Consider the following 25,119-nt stretch of genomic DNA (forward strand, 5'->3'; position numbering starts at 1 on the left):
CAGAGCTGCTGTGTCTCCTGCACAAAAAAAAGCTACTCCAACCAAAATCTGAGTGGTCTGCAGGTGATCACAACCCTGTGGGAATTCATTCCCATAAAACCTTCCCGTTTCCATCCACACATTACCAGGTTGCTCCAAGGAAAAGCAAGGAAAAGGCCTTAACAGTGGATTCCTCTGGCAATGCTTAAGACATTTCCCAGCGTGTCTGGTGTGGGTGAGAGGAAGCAGTTGGTAGATTTAGGGATCTGGGAAGGAGTTCCAGGATTATCCCTTCCCAAAGGAATTTCATCCCATCCTTTCAAGGAGTAGTTTGTGCCAATCCTGTGATTCCAGAGTTGTGGGGCACGGGAAGTCCAAGTGTTTCAGGAATTCCAGTTAGGGGATAAGAACCCACCTCTCCTTCATCCTTGTGCCAGGGGATCCGTAAATTAATCTGGATAATGTGCCTTTAGTCCTTCTCTGGAAGCCCCAGCGCAGAGAACCATTTACAGCCACTCATCCTAAACTCACATTTTTCCCCTCTAGAATGATTTCCCAGTCAGTTTAATGGGAAAAGAAATGAAAACCAGGAAGCTTAAAATTAAAAAAAAATAATAATAAAATGGGATAATGAGATAAAAGGGTTGTGTGAGCACTAAACACAAAATATGTAGAAATGAGCTAAAAAATATATATATATATTTGCTGAGTAAGAGCCCATCATGTAATGATATCCCAGTTGATTGGATATTTTTCCTATGGATTGTGATTGGAATGAGGTATTGGAGCCAGCTGCTTGTTAAATGCTTTTTTTTTTTTTTTTAGTTTACTCTTTCTCCCATTCCAGGTGTTGAAAGCATAAAATTGGAGAGAAACAGCAAGAAAATAATAAACCACCTAAAAAATAACATTTAAAAAAAAAACCACAAAAAAACAACACTAAGAAATAATAATAATAATAATAATAATAATAATAATAATAAATCACTAGAGGCTGTACTAGAACATTTCAGAAATATGGGGGGGTTCTCACCAATATTTCAGAGGCTTCCACACAACACCATTCCCCATCCATCATGCTGATTTCTTCCCAGCTTTTTTCCCCCCAATATTTCCCTTGGGAAAGGACTGTGGAATTTTGCAAATGCACCCAGAAAAAAGAGCCACATCAGCAGTTTTTCTACTCCACATCTTAAATTTTCCCTTTCTTTAGCTCCTTCTTCTTATTAATAGCTATAAATAAAGCTCCCCTACTGCAAGGCCTGTTATTGTTTCGCTGTCAGGCAACCACTGGTGTTTGTTCTGTTGGAAAGTCACATCTTGGGAACAAAAATAATATTTAAAAAAGGGGAGAATAAAAGGGAATATCTCTGCAAGGAAGTCATGCCTGACAGGTGAGAAAAGGCTTAAAAATCACTTTAATTACAGGCTCTTTTAGCAAGATTTAGGTGAAATCAAGAGATTAATCACTGATTAAAGGCCTGATGTGACTGTAACTTCAACCCAAGCCTTATTTATTACCCTCAGCTCCTCAGAGCCCTCAGAGCCCTCAGAGCAAACCCTGATGTTCCATGAGGCAAAGACTTAAAAATCACTTTAATTACAGGCTCTTTTAGCAAGATTTAGGTGAAATCAAGAGATAAATCATTGACTAAAGGCTTAATGTGACTGTAACTTCAACCTAAGGCCTTATTTATTACCCTCAGACAGCCCCTGAGAGCCCTCAGAGCAAACCCTGAATGTTCCATGAGGCAAAGAGACCTAAAAATCACTTTAATTACAGGCTCTTTTCAGCAACATTGAGGTGAAATCAAGAGATTAATCACTGATTAAAGGCCTGATGTGACTTTAACTTCAACCCAAGGCCTTATTCATCACCCTCAGATGCCCAGACAGCTCCTCAGAGCCCTCAGAGCAAACCCTGAACGTTCCATGAGGCAAAGACTTAAAAATCACTTTAATTACAGGCTCTTTTAGCAAGATTTAGGTGAAATCAAGAGATAAATCATTGACTAAAGGCTTAATGTGACTGTAACTTCAACCCAAGGCCTTATTCATCACCCTCAGATACCCAGACAGCTCCTCAGAGCCCTCAGAGCAAACCTTGATGTTCCATGAGGCAAAGAGACCTAAAAATCACTTTAATTACAGGCTTTTTCAGCAACATTGAGGTGAAATCAAGAAATTAATCGACTAAATTTCTGATGTGACTGTAACTTCAACCCAAGCCTTATTTATTACCCTCAGACGCCCAGACAGCTCCTGAGAGCCCTCAGAGCAAACCCTGAACGTTCCATGAGGCAAAGAGCCATCAAAATGACTTTAATTCCACCTGCACACAGCCAGAGGCAGGGAATAAAAGAGGCCAGCTTGTCAGGAATTTGGATTTAGGCAGGTAAATTTACGGAGATAACGCTGCAGGGTTGCAATAAATAAAATAAGTTGGATTCTTGTGTGACACCCCTTCAGAATTTCTAACCCAGGCTCGGGAAAAAAAGGAGTGTTTTTCGGTTTGGGGATTAAAATACGTCGTGAGGAGATTAATCTTAATATTTATAGATACACAAGAAAAAACTTGGAGTGGTTTAGGAACTTTTTTTTGCATATATTATTTTTGGCATCAGTTTTTACACAGATGAAATAGAATTTTGATTTACTCTTAATAGAATTCTCTGTGATTCCTGGTCCCAGCTACCTCTTTGTGCTCCCAGTGCTGTCCCAGCAGCACAAGGGGCTTTTCAGAGAGGGAGGAAATTCCAACTGGCTGAAAAAAAAACCCCAAACCAACCTTTTTGTTTGGCAAAACCTGCTCTGTGGCTTCATTTAATTCCTCACCCAGCAGTGGCACACGGAGTGGCCAGTGGAAGAAAAGGAAGGAGGGGGGTGTGGATGAGGCAAAACTGCCACTGAAGAAATATTAAAGTCACCAAAATCTTCCTAATTACATGAAAAAATTGCCTGGACACACACACAAAAAAATCTACTTTGCACTGGTAGTCTTTTTAATCACAGAAATCAGGATAAAAATCCTCAATAAAGCCACTTTAATGGTGCTGCTCATACAGTTCCTACAATTAAAATCCAGTCCAACAGCTAAAAAAAATAATCTTCAATTCAAGCAAGACTTTGCAGAAACTTGTAGCTGATCATATTGCCATTTGTATGTGCTAAAAATATAGATATTCTTTTACCTGTGTAATTCATGAAGTTGTATTTTTTAATTACACCCTACTTTTTAGAGTTCTTGTCTTGTTTTGCCTCAGGTTTCCTGTTTTTCACTCTGTTCCAGCTCCACCAAACATGGCAAGGACTGACCTTCCTCTTGTATTTCCCAGTGTAATTTGAAATTAAATTCACTTTAATGAACTTTCTTCTCTCCATTGGTCCAAAATGTCACTTCCCAGGGGGGAGAATTTTTAGTCCTTTCCCACCCAAACCATTTTTTTGATTTTTTGTTTGGGAATCACAACGGTTTGGGTGGGAAGGGACCTTACAGATGATCCAGGGACACCTTCCACAAGCCCAGGTTGTTCCAAGTCCTGTCCAACCCTGCCTTGGACACTTCCAGGGATGGGGCAGCCACAGCTGGATCCACAAGTGGGCCCTCCAGTTATTGTGAGTTAATTTACTAATTAGAGACACTTTGTAGTGACACCACTGAATTTACTAAGCAGAGATACAGAGAAATATAAAATATATTAGATATATAACTAAGAACCACATGAGGCAACACTCTACCTCCCTCCAAATTATCTGGATGCTGCTGCCAATATTGCTACAAATAATTCCATATCCAAAGAAAGATCCATCAAACCCTGTGGGAGTTTTCCAAGGTGAAACCCCTCTCTGATGGGAATTCAAAACTCAGTAATTCTGTAAAAACAAATACACACAAAAAGCTGTGTGGACTGGGCTACCTGACCTTCCAGGTTCTCTGCTAATTCCTGCATTCCAGGGTTTTCTCTGGGAATTTCAGCTATCTGATAACACTCCTATTTCTGGATTTCCCTCCAGGCCAGGGCTTTGGAAATGCTGATTGGGGCTGACAGGATTTCCTCCCACCTGCCCAAGCTGAGCTCCAAAATCAGCTCCCAAGGAATGAGAGTTGTGGAATTCAGGCAGGCTGGGAGGAACAGCTGGTGCTGCAACACCAAATGGAGCCCCAAAACTCCTCCAGCAAAAGAAAACACGGATTGGTGTTTTTTAACTTCTCACTTCATTTAAAAGGAGTAAATCTGGGACTTGTAAAAGCTTCTCTCTAAGTAAAGATGTGAAAAATGCATAATAATGCTGCATTTCTGCCTGTAAACTTCAGCTGTTTGTTTTCTAGGCATAGTTTAATCCAGCAGGTTTGGTTTATTCTTTCTTTCTTTTGATTTCTCAGACTTCAATTTCCAGCCTCTGGCACTGGAATTGCTTTAAATGTCCACACTTGGGGGGGTTTTTCATGGCAGGCAGGAAAAACAAGGAAGGAAGAATTCAGATTAAGGAGGTTTACACCAGGGGAAGGCAGAGGGGCTCAGAACTATTGAGATTTATGGAGTTTTAATCTGTTTTTGCAGGGCTGTGACTACCAGGAAGGAAAGGGAGTGAGGCAGTCGGGATGGGACTTTAAGAAATGGAAAAAAATAATTAAAAAGAAATTAAAAATGAAAAAATAAAATGAGGGAGTGGACTCAGCTTTCAGAAATTCCGTGGAACCAAGAGAAATCCACTGCAGCAAATACAAAGTGGGACCTTCCACCACTAATTACCAGGAGTGCTAAAAATAAAAAAACCCCATCAGAGACTGAGCTGCCAGAAAAAAAATGGTCTTTTTCTTCTCTCTCAGAGAAGACACATCCAATAATTTCAGGGGTTTAGATAAATTCCTTGTGGCTGGCTCTGCCTCCTCCCTTCTCAGGGCACATCTGCTGCCCTCCCAAGCCAAAAGCCAAGGGGTTGGGAATTTATTTGGGCTTTCGAAGTGGTGGGAATGGGATTTGCAATCCCTGAGGGTTTCTAATCATTCAGAGCAGTGGGGAAGAAACCTTGGGCAGGCATTTGTCACTTTATTCCCAGGAATTTGGTGGAGGTCCCTCTGGGTTACCTGGGAAGCAGCTGGATGTGGGTGGGAGGTGCCATCCCTGACAGGGCCTGGCGTGCTGCACAAAAACGTCTTTTGAGAGAAGCTTCTTCCTGGAAAAGAAATGAGCCCCACTTTATTCAGCAATCCAGCAGTGAAGGTGGTGATTTAACTGGCTGTGCCAGCCCTTTCATCTGCTAGAATTCCAGAGCATGTGTATTTACAGATTTCTGGGGAACTGGCAGAGTTGTATTCTAATTAACGAGGTGCTGGGTGTGATTCACTGATCAAATTCTGGGCTGAGGTCTCGTTGCCTTTGAATAATGAAAGATCTTGATCTCCAGTGAAGCTTTCTGGGCTTCACAGGAGGCAAAAGAGTCTCCACAAAAGAGTCAAAAAGTCTCTGCAAGTCCCTGCCAGGAGGGGGGGAGCTCAGGGGGTCGGGCTCTGCTCCCAGGGAACAGGGACAGGAGGAGAGGGAACAGCCTCAAGCTGTGCCAGGGGAGGGGCAGGTGGGATATTAGGAACAATTTCTTCCCAGGAAGGGTTGTCCAGCATAGGAACAGCCTGCCCAGGGCAGGGGTGGAGTCCCCATCCCTGGAAGTGCTCAGGAAACCCGTGGATGTGGCACCTGAGCAGGTGGTTTAGTGGTGAGCACGGTGGTGGTGGTTGGACTGGGTGATCCTGGAGGTCTTTCCCAACCTCAGCAATTCTGTGATTCCCAGAGAACACAGCAGGAAGAAAAACCTGCAGAGAACCCCTTGTGATGCCTCCAAACTTCCCAGGGCTGATTCCAGCAGCAAGGACTGAGCACAGAGGAGTTGGACTCTGCTGCATCCACTCCTTGCACCCTCTCCCTGCTCCTGCAGTGCAGGAAACCTGCCCACCAAATTCATGTCCAGCCACTCCAGGGAGGAATTCATTCCCTCCAGCACATTTTTCCTCATTTAAAATGACTTTGCCAGGTGAACACATCGAGTTCTCAGCACACTGGAACACGGTGGGGCTGGGTTTGAAGGGGGTGGTGATGAATGTGCTGCAGGACAATGGGATTCCTCAGGTCACACAATCCCAGCACCACCTGTGCTTCAAAAAGAATCTACATTGCAAGGCAGAGGTATTAAATCCTGCCCTGTTATCAGCTGAGAGCCACTGATAGGTATCAATTCACAAATCAAGTCAATTAATGAATAAATTTAATGTATCAATTGAATCAATTAATCATGTCTGTAACAGAGGTGAATGTTCACATTGTGACTGGCCTTGTGATTGATTCACAAGGGGTAATCTGCAAGGAATCAGATCCCTGAGCAGCAGATCCTGCTTCCTCTTTTGCTCTTGGATAACTCCTATGAATAACTCACATTCATTTCTGCACATGTTTTATTTTCCAGCTCTTCAGGACCTGAGTTGAACGTGGGCACTGCAGTGACAGCACATTATTTGGGTGCCAAGAAACAGCCCCAGTGTAAGAGTTCAGCCAAAATTTTACTTTAAAGGAAAATGAGTAGAAACTACACTTGTGCTCTTGTCTGATTCACCTGCCTCATTCCCAAGGGCCTGGAGGGACAGGACACAGGGAATGGCTTCCCAGTGCCAGAGGGCAGGGACAGATGGGAGATTGGGAAGGAATTGCTGGCTGGGAGGGTGGGGAGGGGCTGGACTGGAATTCCCAGAGAAGCTGTGGCTGCTCCTGGATCCCTGGGAGTGTCCAAGGTCAGGTTGGAGCAACCTGGGATAGTGGGAGGTGTCAGGGTTGGAACTGGATGATCTTTAAGTTCCCTTTCCAACCCAAACCATTCCACGATTCTGTGATTCCCATCAATCTGCCTTTAACCCTGGGAACTGGGAAATGCTGTTGGAATGACAGAGAGACAGAGAACAGGAGCCATTTTTGTCTGGAGAGCGAGAGGTTTGACTACAACTGCTCATTTCTGTCCAAGGTTCCAGGAAATATTCCTTACCACAGAGCCTGGGGGTGCAGCCATCAAGTCCAAGAAGCCCCTGGGATATTTTTTGGGAGGAGAGTCCAAGAAGTCACTGATAGATGAAGATCGAGTCACTCCACCGGGGGACAATCTGGGCTCGGGGAAGAGCTGAGCTCTTGAGCCTGGCGTGGAAAAGACACAAAGATTCACCCAAAAAAAAGGACACAAAAATATTGTGACCATCACTTTGCTTCCAGCAAACAGGAAAAAAAAACCCAGTCATTTTCCATCCTTGGAAGTGTCCAAGGCCAGGTTGGACGGGGCTTGGACCAATCTGGGATAGTGGGAGGTGTCCCTGCCCATGGCAGGGTTGGGAATGAGATGGGATTTAAGGTCCCTGCACCTCAGTCATGCCCTCTAAGATAATCACAGCCTAAATAATCCGAGGTTTTAACTTTAGTACAGGGACTAAAATTCCTCCTATTAGGAAGGAATTGCTGGCTGGGAGGGTGGGGAGGGGCTGGACTGGATTTCCCAGAGAAGCTGTGGCTGCCCCTGGATCCCTGGAGTGTCCAAGGCCAGGCTGGAGCAGCCTGGGATAGTGGAAGGTGCTCAAGGTTGGAACTGGATGATCCTTAAGGCCCCTCCCAACCCAAACCATTCCATGGTCTCCCAGCTCTCCCAGCTCAGGGGTGTTTGTGCCTCAGCTCTAAGAATTGACTCTCAAACTATTTTTCCCTCTGGTGACAAATCCAAAGGTACTGGGGCCTCTCTGTTCTCCCTGTTTGCACAGAGGGGATTTTATCCCTGGCACTGCCCAGGGCAGGAGTTCCTTCCCTGCAAGGAGCAGAGATTCCATGGATTTATATTTCTGTCAGTGCCTCAACAGTGCTGGGACACTTGGAAAGACAATAAACACTATTTTAGTCATTTTTGATGCTCAGCAAAACCCAAAAGGCTTTCAGAGAAGCCTTTCAAGATCTGTGGGGTTTGGGCATCTGGAGATGCCAACAGGGATTTCAGGCAACCTCTGGCCCCTTCTCCCTGTGCTGGGCAGTGGAAGTCCCTTCCATCCCAAATCATTCCATGATTTGACCAAAGCACTGGCTGAAAGCTGGTAATGCAAGTCCAAAGCATGATCAGCTCTGAAAGGAATTCTGCTGTTAAAAGTGTTGTGTTTTTTTTTTTTTAAATAAGAACTCATCTATTTTCTCCCAGTATTTTCACAGCAGCTCTTGCACAGCAGTTCATTACAAAGAGAATTAACAACCCATCATAATCTCCCCCCAACCAATCTTCCCCCTGCTGCCATCTGACTAAAAATGTCCCCATCAAAGACAACCTCAGGGCAAGTTTTGCAGCATAAATCATTTCCCACGGTCCATGAGAGCAGAGGATGTTCAGAAATGGGGTAGTTCAGCTTATTGAAACACCTCTAAATGAAGCTCTAAGTGAATTTAATGGTGTGCAGTAAATTTAGAAGTTACTTTATGAACAGCAGAATTACCCAGATCTCACACTGTTAATGGGGTTTCTATAACTGGTGATAAGTCAGAGCTGCTGAGGAAGACAAAGTCCTTTAAAAGAACTTCATATAAAATATATATATATTAAAAAAACCACCAGGATTATTTAACATATTTCCTCTTTAATCCTCCCCCTTCTTTCCTGATGATCTATTTAAGGTTTTGTTGCTTTCAGGACAAAAGTGTCTCCCAAAGTTTTAAGACAAAAAAACCTGACAATATTATAATAAATAAGGCAAAGGAAACCCTTCTTGTTTTAAACAAACATGGAAGTTCTGGAAATGGATGTAAATCCATTCAGGATTCAGGTCCCAGGCAGGGATCAACCCATTGCAGGAGGTTCCAGGTCTCACAGGTCGCATCATTCATAGATTTCCATTCTTTTAATGACACATTAATAAACACTGTGCTGGTAAACCCAGGAGGAACGTGTTCCCAGACATGGTACCTGCTCTGCTTCTGGTGCCCTGCATGTCACCAAAGACTGCAGGTTGCTCCAAGCCCAGGAACGTCTTCATAAGGAGACTCAGCTCCGTGAATGCCTCATCCAAGTCATCTGCAGGGAGGGAAAGGAGGCAAAATGAAACCCAACCTTTCAGGAGGACAAAGACACAAATCACAGAAATACATTCTTAACTTACCCAGCTTTGGGAGGAAAAAAAAACCTTCATTTCCATACACAGCATATTCAAGAAAACAATCTGAAATTCATCTCAGGGGCTGCACTCACCTGAATATTTTCCTTCTGCCATCACTGGTTTATTTTTTTAATGCCATGTTTAAATTGTTTGTCAACAAGCACAAATCCCGTGGTTTACAGCACAGGGATCACCAAAAATCACCTCCACAAAAGGGCAGGCCCAGAACGAACTTCTCCCTCCCAAAAATCACCTGCAGGGATTGACTCACCCGTGTTGATGACTGCATCGAAGTACCCTGGGACATCCTGGCTGATTTTGAGGTACATGTCCACTCTGGAAACTGCCTCCTCAATCTCTGGCCTGCTGAACAACCCCGTCCTCCTCAGATGTTCCTCGTAGCTCTCCTTGTCCGTGGGCACCACCAAGATATACCTGGGTTTAAAGTGGGTGCATTTCAGGCTCCTCACACCCTGGAAAATGAAGAAAACACAAATGGTTTGGTCCTGAAACTGGTGAAGCCTGAGCTGAGGTTTGGCCAGCTCTGTGTCGATCCCAAATTCCTGGCTGGATAGGGTTTGGTGGCTACAGGAGCAGAGGGAAAGCTCAGCAGACACAACTCCCCCACCACAAACCCCGTGCTAGCACCTCACTGACTGCAAGTGCAGCCTCGGCAAGATTTCATTTGTCAGATGTGTCCCCTTTATCAGGCAGAGATAAACTCGAGATTAAGGGGATGGAGCAGCTCTAAATTTTCAGGCTCGGCCCAGGGACCGTAATTAAGACTTCTTTGGTGCTAAATCACTTCTGTAGCGAGATAGTGGACTCAGCAGCTTCTCCCCACGCCCACAACTCCCTGTTCCTGTCCCTCAGCTGGTGGCAGAGCCCACGGTGATAACAAAACCCTGCATAATTTCCGTGCGATCCCAGAAACTTCCACGCCCCAGGAATTTTAGAGGGAGTAGCTTTGACAACGCCCAGTAAAAGTTCCGGTCGCCAGGGGAGCCCCCTCATGAATAAACATGAGGTGCCATTAAATCCTTCCTCCTAAATTACTCGATAATGCATCTCCTTTGTGCTCAGTCTAACTGTGGATGCTCAGCTTAGGATCCTGTGTTGGCACCGCAGTGTCCTTTATTTTTATCCCGATTATTTTTTTTCCAGGTCCCTCATTCTGGAATCTCAAATAGTCTCTCATTTTGGGAGCTTAATCCGTGGAAAGAACCTGGAAGACACCGCCTTTCCTTTTGTGTCACCTCAACCCCCCAGTTTGTAAGTGTTAATTTAAGATAATGAGAAGCACCTAATTAGAAAATCAGCTAAAAATTTGTGCTTTTGGGGACTCCAAGAGAGAGTTTTTGACACTTTGTGACCCAGAATCTCAGAGATTCTGCCATGGGGGGGAAAGCTGAGGGTGCTGTGCTGGAAAGGTGACACTGGTGACACTGAGGGGAGATGGGGCTGCTGAGGGGGGGAAAAACAGGCCCGACATTTTAAGGAGAGCAGAAAAATCCATGTGATTAAAACATGGAATTATTAAGGTTGGAAAAGACCTCTAAGATGATTAAGTCCAGCACTGCCAAAGCCACCATTAAACCGTGTCCCCAAGTGCCACATCCACATGGATTTTAAATCCCTCCAGGGATTTAAAATTTCCATGAGGAAATTTTCCCTGCTATCCAACCTGAGGCCATCTCCTCTGGGAGAAGACGCTGATCCCATGAAAATGGGGCCACCCAACAGGTAATCCTCACCTCAATTTCCAAGTGGACACAGGTGCCGAGCCCCTCCCTGGCGATGGATTCCACGGTGTCTCTTCCCAATCCGTAGTGGTGGCCGCTGTATTTATAGGTGGCCAGGAACTTCCCCTGGAATTCCAAACAGCCAGGATAATGCCAAGGGAAATACTTTGAGGGAAACAAGGGGAATATTTCAAAGTAAACAACTTCCTTCAATGGGAATCATCACCCTGGGCTTTGCTTTCTCTGCCTACGAAGCTTCCCGGGGATTTCAATCACCAATAACGAGGCCAAGGAGAGCCCAAAATTTGCAGAGATCCGGGTTTGCAGCTTGGCCATGGAGAAGAAAGACACCAATATCCTGAAAACAAGGTGCTGGTGGGTCCCAGAATTCCCTGGATTTTCATGGATGCTGCAGAGATCTAAGGCAAGGGTCACCCTTCCTTTGATATTCCATCAAACCACGGGGCCAGGCCCCAGAAAATGGAATATTCCAAAGGAAAGGAAGGACTGGGCAAGACATTCCCAAGGTAAAACCTCCCAGCTCTGGTTCCCACAGGGTGTCTGGGGACATCTGTAATTATTTGCTTTTAAAATTTAACTCCTTGATTAGCGTAATTAAGGATCAGATGGGTAATTAAGGATCAGATATTTGCATCTGGAAATCAATTTATTTCTCCCTGAGACACAGTTTCAACGTTCCCACTGCCCGTTATGCCCATTGGAAGGCTCCTTATAACTCACCCAAGAAGAAAATTAAAGACCCAACAAATTGACAATTCCTGTGGGTGAAATTAATCCCCACAACTGTGAGTGAATCAACATGTACACACACACAGACCCAAAATTCACACAGAAAATAAAATCAATCAGCCCTGGCCAGGGCTGATTGATTTTATTTTCTGTGTGAATTTTGGGAGCAGGTACTTAACTGCATTCACCATCTCCTCAAAGGCCTCTGGGGAGATGAAATAATAATCCAGCCGGTTTTCTTCCCCAAAATAAGGTCTCCTGGTGGTGTGGCAGGGGCTGGAAGATACAGGGGAGAGTAATAAGTAAAGAAATAATCTGTTTTCACTCAAAGGAGCAGCTGTGGAACAGGAAGGGGTGGATGGGGGAAGGAGGATCCCATAAATCATTTTATTTTGAAGAGCCCAGCAAGGCCTGAACTGGAAATGATGAATCCAAATTTTTTTGCCCAGCTTTTGAGGGTCTAATTTGGCTTTATTTTTCTTTTTAAACACTTTTATATATTACAACCCTTTTTTTTTTCTTTAAAAGCAAAGCCATGTTTACATCCCAACTGCCAGAGTGCCTTGCTTGAAATACAATTTTAATGAGGGCAGCGTTTGAAATTGAGAAGTGCAAAGCCATAAAATCGCTTCAATATCTCCCCTGAATAATTACAACACAACTTTGCTTTATGGTTGCAATTTTCTGCTCTGTTAAGATTCTGTCTCTCTCCTTTTTTTATTTTTTTAAATTCTTTTTTCTCCCCTCATGCATGAAAGTTTTAGGAAATAAAACACACAAGTACAAAAACAATGCTCTCTAAAAAAACACACACACGTGGAGTGCTTGGAAAATGTCAACTGGCATCCAATTCATTGGTTTTTTCCAACAGGAAAAAACACAGGAGTTGCTTTAAAGAAAGAAAAAAAAAAAAAAAAGATATTTTTACAGTCACAGAAAATCTTTTCTGAAGAGGTTAAAAATGAGTGGATAAAATTAGGGCAATAAAAAGAAGTTGGGAATATGGAAGAGGGAGAATATCCCAGGAATAGAAACCAGTTACAGGCCCTCTGAAGAGTCAGGAATTGGGAAGAATGGAATGGGTGGAGAAGAGGAGCATCTCACACCACCTCATTTTAGGCCTCAAATTATCACAATCATCGATTTTTCAGCCTTAGGCATCAAGGCTGAAATTCCCTTGGGAAAGGAGAGTTTTCAGGCAGCCCAAGGATCACAATCCAGGGGGAATTAAGTGTTCCCAGCAGGTGGGGCAGTCTGGAAGTTGCTTTTTTCTTTAATTTCCCCCTCCATTTCCCGGATTTTGGGTGCAGCCTGCACGTGCCTTTTGATGTTTTCTTTGCAGGTGCCTCACCAAAATCTTGGGAAATGCACCCAGATCCCTCAGCCTGAGGGACCCCAGTGAGAAAAGCTCAATAAAAGGAGCACTAAAAACCGCGGGTTTATTTTTTTATTTTTTTTTTTTGTCTGCTGTTCACACCTTTGAAAACACCAGGATAATTTGAACACTTCCTTTTTTTTTTTCCCCCAGGAAATATTTAATTATTGCAGGCAATCAAACCTCGCGGGAAGAGCTAAAACGCAGCGCAACGAGCATTTATTGTCGGGTTTTAACTTGTTTATAGAAAAAAACAAAACAAAACAAAACAAAACCGAGCCAGCGGGAATTCTTTGGAATTTCGGGAGCAAAACTCACCCGTATCTGAAGAGGTTGTTGAGCTGCCGGCAGATCCTGTGGGTGAGTTCCCTCTTGCCGCAGCACACGGGGCCGACCAGCACCAGCACGGGGTAGGAGGCCTCGAGACCCGGCAAAGTGCTCCGAGGAAAGAAAAATAAGGAAAATAATCCATTTAATCACCCGAAAACAGCTCCGGGGGAAGCTTTGGAGTCCTCACTTTGTCGCCTCCCCGCTGGGTGGTGACAAAGTGACCGCGGCTTTGCCGCCTCCCCTCATGGCCTCAGGGCCGGTTGATGGGCTCGAAGTATAAAAATAGCGCTAAAAAACCCCACCCCCCCGCATTTAAGACCCCCCTCTGGGTGCCTTTTGCCACAGAAATAATGTCATTTTGTGTCATTTCTTGGGATTTACAGCTGTTTTTTTTTTCTAAAGGTCCTGCAGGTGGAGGAGGTTTTAATGATCAGCACAACGAGCCTGGAAGGAACCTGGATTTGATCCTTTGCCCCCTTTCCTGGGTGTGACCTTCCCTCAGGAAGGTGGTGATTTATAAAGAATTCTTTGCTTCAACCCCTCAGATCCTTAAAGAAAGTGGTGATTTATAAAGAATTCTTTGCTTCAACCTCTCAGATCCTTAAAGAAGGTGGTGATTTATAAAGAATTCTTCACTTCAACCTCTCAGATCCTTAAAGAAGGCGGTGATTTATCAAGAATTCTTCGGTTCAAAAATTAATTTATTCATGAATAATTAATGAATTAATTTAAAGGGCAAGAAAAACTACCCACGTGCCCATTTAATATGATTTACCTGAAAAAAGAGTTTATTTCTTTCACCGTTCTCCTTACAAATACTGTGATGAGAACCATCCAACACAAGCATGGAGGGAAAAGATTCCAAAATAAAAATGGCTTTACTGCTATTTTAGGATCAGCAAACCAGCTCTGTTATCTACCAGATTATATGGATATAAGGGATATTATAATACCCATACTATAGATATACTATATAAGGGTATAATTAGCACAAATATCCATATTAAATATGGATATAATTGGCATAAAGAGCTTATTATAACAATTCATTCCAAATGCTGGAGAAGGCAAAAAATACATTTTAAAGGTCTTTTATAATAAAAGAGCCATTTAAAAGATGGGAATTGCAGGAAACGAGGTTGAAAACAACAAAATGGATCAAGATGTAGCACAAGGTGTCTTATTCTTGCTCCAGGACATCCAGGACAGAACCCTCCTCTGGGACATGGAATCTTGGGATGGTTTGGGATGGAAGGGACCTTATGGATCATCCAGTTCGACACTTTCCACCATCCCAGGTTGTTCCAACCTGATCTTGGGCACTTCCAGGGATGGGACATCCCCAAAACTTCCAAAACACCATCCACAAAGTTATCTTTCCTTGCACCATCAATTACTGGTTCTCCAAAGCTTAACTCCCAAGTTTTAGGTTCCCCACAGCTTGTAAGAAGCATCTCCTAAAGAGTTTTAGGCTCTTTCAGCCTCATTTTACACTCACAGTTCAACTTTCTGTGTCTCTGTGAATACAGTGGCTCCCTGCTGGGAAAGATTAATGGATTTGGGACTTTTGGGATCTTCTAAATCAGCCCCCAATCGTCACACTGGCTCCAGGATTTCCCTGAAAATATCCCTTGTTTCCAGCCTGATACCCGGGGTTCCATTAGGTCATCTTTTAATTAGGAAAGTTCCAGCTGTGGAGGACTCTGGGTACGTTGTTGCAGTGGTTAATTACTTCAATTGCCAAAATAATCCTGCTCTGTTTTTCCTCTGAAGGAATTTCTGCTCAGTAGGCAGGTACAAATCCCATCCTGTCCTGGTACCACCCTCTCCTGGCCCCACAGACTGAAAAACCCTCTGCCATGAAATTCCTGGAGCAGCTGGAACTCTGCCCAACCTCCTTTTTCCGACGTCACTTGCATTTCCAGGAGGGAAAACCGATGCCCCCACCACAGAAACCAAAACAAAACCCCGAGGTACAGGCAGGGAAGGGAATGTTTTGGGGGCTGCAGAGCTGAGAGCAACAGAACTTTCTGCTCCTCTTCTCAGCTTTTGTTTGGAAACCAGAGACATTTAATGCCTTTAGGGTTTGGATTGGTTTTTTTTTAAGGAGAAAAAGAAGCCAATTGTAAGTTGTTTTTTTAAAGAAATCTCCATCCTTGCAAACAAATAAATAATCTTTGTTTGTTGGTGTTTGTTTTTTTTTAATAGAGTTCTCAGAGTTATTGTCACCACTGGGAGGGCTCCTGTCTTTCACGGGCAAATCCCAGACAACGTAAGAATGACAGCAAAGTTCTTCTAAAAATAGCAATTTCTGAGTTGCTAAATCGTGGATCTGCTCTCAGGTTACTCAGTTAGGAATTAAGGCACCCAAAATGGTGCTAAAACAGAGGGTGGGGCACCAAGGGTGGTCTCAGGAACCCGAACTTCCTTCTGTACAAACTTGAAAAAGTCACCTCGTGAATACAAAAGATGCTCCAAACCCACACCAAAAAAAAAAGGAAAAAAAAAGGCGATTTGTTCCCAGCGGGAAGGGAAAGGCGTCAGCACAACAGGAAGAGGACGTTTCACAGCTCTTGAGCCCCCAAGGGATTTTTTTTCCAAGTGCCTCTGGTGGGAATTTTGCAGCTCTCATTGCGCGGGGCAGATTGTTTGAGAGAGGCGGAGCTGCGAACGATCTGTAAATGAGAAACTTTCGTCTCGTCTCGTAATGGATTTGGAGCGAATCGGATTTGCCCGATTTCCAGGCTGCCAGCGGAATCCCACAGGAATTCCCCCGTCCCTCCTTTCCCCTGATTCGTTTAGAGGTGGGAGAGGACCAGGAAAATCCTCCTCTAAAAACACCAACACATTCAGCTTTACTTGAGTGCCACCCTCAGGAGCAGCTGGGAAATGAGATGGATTCACCTGTGCAGGACTCTCTGGGGCTGCAGCAGGTGGGAAATGAGATGGATTCACCTGTGCAGGACTCTCTGGGGCTGCAGCAGGTGGGAAATGAGGAGAACTCACCTGTGGAGGATTTTCTGGGGCTGCAGCAGGTGGGAAATGAGGAGAACTCACCTGTGGAGGATTTTCTGGAGCTGCATCAGCTGGGAAATGAGGAGAACTCACCTGTGCAGGACTCTCTGGGGCTGCAGCAGGTGGGAAATGAGGTGAACTCACCTGTGCAGGACTCTCTGGGGCTGCATCATGTGGAAGGTCACCTGAGTCCTGTGATCTTGTGCAGCAACAACTTCTGGAGGAGGGTCATAGTTATTCACAGCAGCAACCTGTTCCCACAGTTTGGGGGGGGAGAGGAAAGAAAAGCAGTGATGGAATTGCTTCCAGCTCCAATTTTGCTTCCAGCTGCAATTTTTGCTTCCAAGGTCCCTGTGAATAACGATGGATTTGTGTTTGTGGGGCTCAGCCTTTGGTGCTGGGAGTTCTGGCCCACATAAACCTTTCCAGGAGATTTTCAGGCAGAATTTGATGGATGGATGGATGGATGGAAGGCAGCCAGATATAACTCACCAGCTTTAATATATTCAACCTTTTCCTGGGAAGAAAACAGGATGCCACACACAGGATGTGAAGTAATTTCGCTCAGATTTTAATTATCCATTAATTTGCACCCTCTCAGTGCTGGTGGGAGATGCCCAAACTCAAATCCTCAGGGACTGGAGCCACTCAGAAAAGGAACAGAATGTGGGCATTAAGGAAAGGACAAAACAGGCATTTCTGTCTTTCCTGGGCGGAAGGGCCACTCAAACTCCAAGGATTCCCTCCAGCCCTTCTGTTGGAAGGAGTTGTGTATTTTTGGGTGCTATTTAATGCTACACACTCAGAAATAGGGTAGAGAACTTCATGTGAAGCATCAAACACCAACCAGCTGCAAAATACCTTCTTAAATCCTGATGGCAGAACCTTATGAAGCTCAGTAAGGACAAGGGGAAGGTTTTGTACCTGGGAAAACATAATCCAGGAACACAGCACGGGCTGGGATCGACCTGGAAGGGACCTGGGATACAAAAACTACCAACCCAAACCACCCTGGATTTTGTGACAATCTGATCTGAACTTCTGATCTGCTCTAAACTAAAACATTTCTGTAAATTCACTTGGTGTCAGAGAGACAGAAGAGCTGGTGCCTCCAAATTCCAGAGGATTACAGGGCTGAGACGTCCTAAAATAACCCGAGGGGAGGATTTTCTGGACTAACTTTTATCACCCAGAAGGGCTGGTCTAAACCAGCCACCCAGCCTTAATTTTACAGGGCCCAGGGAAGGAAAAGTGTTGCCAATGTGTGAAAAATTATCTTAGGAGGGAAACAGGTTGGCAGTTCAGGTAAAGAGCGAGATCAGCATCTCAAAGGTGGGGTAAATGGCACTCTGGGGTCACATCCCTTCTGTGGGTTCGTGCTAGAAAAAGCCTGGCATTAAAACAAGATTAAACCTTCATATTTATGCAGCTCAAGTTGGGAGTGATGAATGTCCTGAAAGGATCATTTTTAAAGGCTAATTCCTTGAAACACAACCCCAACTGGCAGCTGATGATCCTAAAAAAGCTCCAGCCTGGCTTGGGCCCAAATACAACAAGCAGGAACCAAACTACAGTTCAGGCACCACGACAGGGCAAGGTTTCTATTCCAACAGTCGCTGTGAGCAACCTGAGCAGTTTTTTTTGGGAGGGAGGAGATTTTACAGATTTCATATTCTTTATTTAAATAAAAAATCCAGAATCACATGATGTATTTGCCTACCTTTTCTTCCACTGCAATCTTCTTGAGGTCCAGTTCCGTGAGCTGGAGCAGCGTGAAAATCGCCGAGAGCCAATAATCTCCCTGTTCCTGAGGGACAAAGTTCCTGATCCGACACAAAACACTCCACTTCCCCCATCCAAAGTTTAATTCCAATCGTCTGAAATTAAACTGGCCTTTAATACAGCCCACATTTTTACCCTGGGTGTCAATACCAAGCATAAATTGACCCACCATCCCCACACACACACAAGCTCTGTTGCTGCTGCAAGACCTGAGTTGTTCAAAAAGGCTGAAACTGCAAAGGGCAAAAGATGGGAATTCAAAAATCCAAAGGAATGGGGGATCATTTAGGAGAAAGACATCTAAGCAAAAGAAGCCTTCAAATTATGGAGGCCCAGGAGCTGCCTATTGCAGGTATTTTTTTCCTGCTGCTTTCATTGTGTGTCACAGCAGATCATTCTCATGAAAGCCAATAAAAAAACTGGCAATTGCAGGAAAAAATTAAACTCTGAACCTTTTTTTTCCTCTTCCTGCCAGTGGAAATCTGTAAAACTCACCCAAAAATTCAGAAGTCACGACTCAGGATAAAATCATCTTTGATCACTTGAGACAAATTGCAAATGCAAAGTCAAAGGGTTTCTGATGCTTTGCAAATGATGTTGTTGATAAAATGAATGTTTGATTCCTCAGCTGTGGAGTATTATGTGGACCAGAAATGAGAAGTGAGAAGAGAAGAGAAGAGGCTCCAGATTCCACAGCCATTATTTTAAACGAGTTTTACCCGGGAACAGTTGACCTTCAGATCAAACCTAAAGGGCATCTTTTCCCCCACAAAAAATCATGGGGTACAAACATATAAAATGGATTTTAAAAATAGAATGAATAATATTAATGGATTTACTGAATGGATATTCCACATGATGACTCATGTGCAGCTTTGGTTCAAGTTTCCCAGGGAAAGGTGGATGCACCAAGGGATCAACGTTTCTTCCACTCGTGCCCTGAAATGACTTCCAAAGGCAGAAACTGAAGCTACAAAGATGCTGGTGATCCAAACCACCAGCTCCAGATCCTAATTTTTGGCTTCCCCTTTGGCTCTTTCTTACCTGTAGAGGGTTTTTTAAAAGATTCAGGACTCTGAGGAGGGGCAGGCCTTCAATCCACTTGAGTTCAGACAGCTCAGCAACCTGAGGAATGACAGAGACAGAGAGTTAAATCAGCAGCAACAGCACCCACGAAAGCTCTGAGGGGAAAATGAGAAGTATTTGAATCCCTGCCCTTAAAATCTGGACATAAAAAACCCATCATCACTGCACTCCCCAGGGGGTTTCCATGTTAAGTGCATTCAGTGGGGCACTTCAGTCACCAAAGGCAGACGAGCTGGAGCAGCAGCATCATCCAGACAGCAATTTCCAACCACCTGCACTTTTCCAGTTCTTTCAAAATGTCAGGCCCTAAAACATTCGGCTTTTACGTGGCTGATGTGCTCAAGTGAGGCAGTTCTGCAGTTATGGTCGTGCTCTGGCCGACTAGCCAAAAAACATCAATTAAAAATTCCTTTTAAGAGATTCTTTTCTCTGGAGTTCAAGTTCACCCCACAGAAGTTGACTGAAGGGCAGCAGATTTGTTGTCCTGGGCTGGCTGTGTCCACTCATCTGTTCACAAAGGAGAGCTGCACTCAGGCCCATCAGAGAAACATTGCTGGGGTTCCTCAGGTGAGTGACTTTATCACCAGTGGGTAACCCCAGGGGCAGTTCCAGAGTCACCCCACTCGTGCTGGGCTGGGATGAATTGCCTTGGGGGAATACCTGGTTTTCCTCCTCTGCTGGAAAAGTGAATCATGGAATCATCCCAGAAGGGTTTGGGTGGGAAGGGACCTTATGGATCAGCCAGTTCCATGGGCAGGGACACCTTCCACTATCCCAGGTTGCTCCAACCTGGTCTTGGACACTCCCAGGGATGCAGGGGCAGCCACAGCTTCTCTGGGAAATCCAGTCCAGCCCCTCCCCACCCTCCCAGCCAGCAATTCCTTCCCAATATGCCATGTAAATATTTCCTCTTCCAATTTACTGTTCCCCCTCACCCCATCACCATCTGCCCTCCTAAAAAGTCTCTCACCCTCTTTTTCAGAAGCCCCTTTTAAGTCCTAAAAGGCCAATAAACCCTAAAAGACTCCCAATTCTATCCCTGATTTCTACTCAGCTTCTGTCAAGTGCCTTAAAAACATAAACCTCAACCACAGCCTACCCAAGGCTCATTTTGAGACAAGCCCCAAACTTTTAGGATTTCCTAAAGGAATCACAAACAATTCCAACCCTCAGCATTTGCAAATCACTGCACACTGGTTTACAGGAGGGAAACCCATGATGTCCATCGCTGAAAAAATCAAGCCCTGAAGATGGTTCTGATGGAACTGAGCTGCAGTAACTCCCATCTTCCCGTGGCATTGCATTAAAATTCCCTTTTTAAATTATTATTCTTCAGGAGGCAACGTTCAAAAAAAAAATGGTGACTCATTAAAGAGTTCCAGTAACACCAGTCAAAGTGGCAAATTTTGATGATGTAAAATTAATAGCATTTACATGCTGCAAACTTCATGAGGCCCTGGAAGTGGTGTTATTAATGCTAATAACAAGCTTATTATTAGGTGGTTTCCTGCCTGGTGCAACTGATGTGCCTTTAAATGTCAACCTCAACACCATGAGAGAAGCAGAATCCCCAGTGCCTTGAATTAAATCCTGTAAATGTGTCTTGCAAATGTGTGAGTGGGGGGGAAATGACAGAAAATCTTCCATTGCTGGTTGGTGGTTTTATTTCTGATTTGCTCAGATTTTCTTTCCACGTGGAGATGTGTCTGATATCGGAGTGAGTCTTGAACTGGTGGTATTTTAATTAAAAATAGAAGAGTAATATCAAGAGTATTCTGTTTATATGGCTTAGCATTCCAAATCCCTGTGAGTTGGATGGGACTTTGGTACTTCCAGGGAAAACTCTGTTGGGGCACAAAAGCCACTTTAGAGCAGAGAACCTGCAGTTCTGCCCCCCAGGAATTTCCAGCTGAGAGCTCAGGAGGATCCGAGGCCATCAAATTGGAGCAGCCTTGGAGGGAAACACTGAAGGAAAAGGTGTAGGATTGGACACCCTGCTGGGTTAGGAACTGGCTGATGGGGAATGGAGCTGCATCCCGTTGGGATCCGGTCCCCAGTGGTGTCCCCAGGGATCAGGGCTGGGCCCAGTCCTGTTTAATCTTTGCTGATGGTCTGGATGAGGGGATGGAGTGAACCATCAGCAGATGTGCAGTGACCCCAAGCTGGGGGAGTGTTGATGTGCTGGAGGGCAGGAGGGCTCTGCAGAGGGACCTGGCCAGGCTGGATCCATGGGCTGATCCCAACGGGATGAGGTTCCCCAAGGCCAAGGGCGGGTCCTGCCCTTGGGCCACAACAACCCCTGCAGCTCCAGGCTGGGCCAGAGGGGCTGCAGAGCAGCCAGGCAGGAAGGGAGCTGGGAGTTGGGATGGCCAGGAGGCTGAACAGGAGCCAGAGGGGGCCCAGGGGGCACAGAAGGCCGATGGATCCTGGCCTGGAACAGGAGCAGGAGCAGGGATTGTGCAGGGAAGAGCAGCGAGGCTGGGGAAGGGACTGGAGCACAAGTGCTGTGAGGAGAGGCTGAGGGAGCTGGGGGGGCTCAGCCTGGACAGGAGGAGGCTCAGGGGAGACCTCCTCACTCTCTGCAACTCCTGCCAGGAGCGGGGAGCCGGGGGGGTCGGGCTCTGCTCCAGGGAACCAGCAGTGAGACAGAGAGGGAATGGTCTCAAGCTGTGCCAGGGGAGGTTTAGGTTGGATATCAGGAAGAAATTCCTTACAGAGAGAGTGCTCAGCCCTTGGAATGGGCTGCCCAGGGAGGGGGTGGATTCTCCATCCCTGGAGGTGTTTAAGGACAGGCTGGATGTGCCATCAGTGCCATGGGCTGGTAACTGTGGTGATTGTGGATCAAGGGTTGGACTGGATGATCTCAGAGGTCCTTTCCAACCCATCTATGATTCTATTTTCTAATATTCACTATAATATTCATTTCTTGTAGTTGTGAGATATTTTTGATCTCCCAAAGGAATTTAATTTATAAAATTAATAAATATATTCTGCACTCTTAGAGGAAGCTGAGGTGGGGCATGAAGTGTGGTACCTGGTTATCCTCCAGGTTGATGGTCTCCAGCAGATCATGTCCCTGCAAGCCTCGTAAACTGGTGATTTTATTGCTGGACAGGTCGAGCTTCTGGAGAGTTTTCAGGCTCTCCAGCCCAGTTGCCTTCTCGATCTGGTTGAAGCTCTGAGAAATGAAAGCACAGAGATTGTTCCTCAAGTTTTTCAGGTGGAAAACAACATTCCCGGGTTGGTTTCGTCGTCACAACCTCTGCACTATTAATTAAAATATTTAAAAGTTTTACCTGTGTTTCTGCACAACCTCTGTGTTATTAATTAAAATATTTAAAATTTTTGCTTGTGTTTCTGCACAACCTCTGCATTATTAATTAAAATATTAAAAAGTTTTGCTTGTGTTTGTGCATAACCTCTGCACTATTAATTAAAAATATTAGAAATGTTTTGCTTGATTTTCTGCACAACCTCTAAGTTATTAATTAGAATATTTAAAAGTTTTGGTTGATTTTCTGCTCAACCTCTGCGTTATTAATTAAAAATATTACCAATAAGTTTTGCTTGTGTTTGTGCACAACCTCTGCACTATTAACTAAAAACACCTCCTGTATCACAAACACCTCTGAAAATTTTGTAGGTAATTCCCCTCCCCTTTCTGATGACATCAATATATTGCTAAAATCCAGTCAGGAAACATCAGGACCATCAGGACTCCCCACTCCTGATTACATTAATCCATTAGTAAAATCCAGTCAGGGAATCATCAGGACTCCCCATTTCTGATGACATGAATACATATTTCTAAAATCCAGTCAAGAACCATCAGGACTACCCTTTTCTAAATCCCTGAATCCACTGCTAAAACCAGTCAGGGAACAATCAGGACTCCCCATTTCTGATGACAGGAATATATTTCTAAACTCCAGTCAGGAACCATCAGGACTCCCCATTTCTGATGACAGGAATATATTTCTAAACTCCAGTCAGGAACCATCAGGACTCCCCATTTCTGATTTCATGAATCCACTGCTAAATCCAGTCAGGAACCATCAGGACTCCCCATTTCTAGTTAAATGAATATATTTCTAAAATCCACTCAGGAACCATCAGGACCCCCCATTTCTAAATACATGAAACCACTGCTAAACTCCAGTCAGGAACCATCAGGACTCCCCATTTCTGATGACATGAATATTTTTCTAAAATCCAGTCAGGAACCATCAGGACTCCCCATTTCTGATGACATGAATATATTTCTAAAATCCAGTCAGGAACCTTCAGGACCCCCCATTTCTGATGACATGAATATATTTCTAAACTCCACTCAGGAACCCTCAGGACTCCCCATTTCTGATTACATGAATATATTTCTAAAATCCACTCAGGAACCTTCAGGACCCCCCATTTCTAATTAAATGAATATATTTCTAAAATCCACTCAGGAACCATCAGGACCCCCCATTTCTAATTAAATTAATATATTTCTAAACTCCACTCAGGAACCCTCAGGACTCCCCATCTCTCACCAGGTCGAGGCTCCTCAGGGGCAGCTTCTCCAGCCCCCGGATGGCCCTGAGGTTGTTGTGGGCCAAGCTCAGGTGGCTCAGGCTGTGACATTCCTGCAGGCCTCGGATCTCCTGGATCTTGTTAACTGGGAAGGGCTTTATTTGAGGGAAATAACACGAAACCTCAGCCAGAATTAAGTGGTCAGTTCAAAAACAGAGTTAAATTTTCTGGTGTGGGGAGCTGGACATCCAGGTTTTAACCCCAGCGGCTCAAAGGGCATCAAACAGCAATTATTCAAATAATAAAAGACTTATTTTATAATTATATGAGGTTATTTCACTCTAAATTCATCCCTATTCTATACTGGCCATCTGTCCTGAGAGGAGAAAGTTGTGTTTTCAATGAAAATTACAATTAAAAGCAGCAGGACAAGTAAATAACTCCTCAGATTCCTTAAAGAAACGTTTGCCTTGACCACAATCCACCTGAGATGGTTATAAATGGATTTAGTGAGAAGCACCCGACTTTATTTCATTTATTTCATCACCAAAATGTGGTGACTCCGCTCTTTTGGGGTCTGAAATGAGGCAAGAACAGGCAAAAAAGTTTGAACAAGGAAGAAAAAAAATCACATTTTAAGCCACGAGCATTACTATGAGCCAGGAAATTGCTGAGGATTAAATCCTGAATGTTTTAAGCCTTTTCATGACTCACTGTCATGTTTGGTTATATTATAGCCCAAATTTTGGCCCTTTCTCCCTTAAAAATTCAGTTATAAATGAATTTATAAGCTCAGGTATGTGGGGGCACCTGGCAGGAAAAAAAAAATGGTTCAACTTAAAAAATTCAACTTAAACATGGTAAGAAAAGGGGAGTTCCTGTCAAGGAGAGTGTTAAGGTCACTTTGCAATTCTGAATTTGGCTTTTATTTTTAATTCTGGGCTCATTTCCCTCCATTTCAGGGGGTTTTGGTGCAGGGGGGGGGTATAAAAATGAACATATTTTTGTCCCCATTTCAACAACATCCTCGATAAAAGTGCAACAGCCCCGGTGGGGTCTTTCCAGAGAGCAGAAAATGCAATTCCTGAGGCACAGAGGGAAAGGTCAGGAGCCCTCAGGAAGCAAAGGTCAGGTTGTGGAATTCCAGGAGAATTCAGGAAAGCCCTGCAGGATCTTTAGGGACGCTGTGGGAACTCCTGGAAAAGCAGCCATGAAAAAACTCAATTTACAGGTATTTTTTTATCTGGTTTTTGCCCCAAGAGTGTTTCTAATCCCACAAACTGGGCTGAGTGTGGAGCAGAACCTTTGCCTTGGGAGCTTCCCTCAAACTCCTGCAATTTGTCTCTCACTGAAAAATCCTTAAAATCACTCCAAAAATCACTTAAAACCCC

General features: G+C 44.4%; 1 protein-coding gene across 1 annotated transcript in view; it reads right to left on the reverse strand.

Annotated features, from left to right (window-relative positions):
• The window catches only part of LRGUK (leucine rich repeats and guanylate kinase domain containing), a 29,100-nt gene that overhangs the window by 1,741 nt on the left and 2,240 nt on the right, over positions 1 to 25,119 (reverse strand). The window contains exons 5-16 of the mRNA XM_050325229.1: positions 23,749 to 23,873; positions 22,251 to 22,394; positions 19,175 to 19,255; positions 18,069 to 18,155; positions 16,493 to 16,599; positions 13,322 to 13,441; positions 11,808 to 11,904; positions 10,891 to 11,004; positions 9,408 to 9,609; positions 8,947 to 9,054; positions 7,009 to 7,154; positions 5,069 to 5,157 (exon numbers count right to left, since the gene is read on the reverse strand). Coding sequence (XP_050181186.1) covers positions 5,069 to 5,157; positions 7,009 to 7,154; positions 8,947 to 9,054; positions 9,408 to 9,609; positions 10,891 to 11,004; positions 11,808 to 11,904; positions 13,322 to 13,441; positions 16,493 to 16,599; positions 18,069 to 18,155; positions 19,175 to 19,255; positions 22,251 to 22,394; positions 23,749 to 23,873 — 1,420 coding nt within the window. The remainder of the gene's footprint in view (positions 1 to 5,068; positions 5,158 to 7,008; positions 7,155 to 8,946; positions 9,055 to 9,407; positions 9,610 to 10,890; positions 11,005 to 11,807; positions 11,905 to 13,321; positions 13,442 to 16,492; positions 16,600 to 18,068; positions 18,156 to 19,174; positions 19,256 to 22,250; positions 22,395 to 23,748; positions 23,874 to 25,119) is intronic.

The sequence above is a fragment of the Myiozetetes cayanensis genome, unplaced genomic scaffold, assembly GCF_022539395.1.
Source record: "Myiozetetes cayanensis isolate MyiCay16 unplaced genomic scaffold, myiCay2020 scf3, whole genome shotgun sequence".
NCBI lineage: Eukaryota > Metazoa > Chordata > Aves > Passeriformes > Tyrannidae > Myiozetetes > Myiozetetes cayanensis.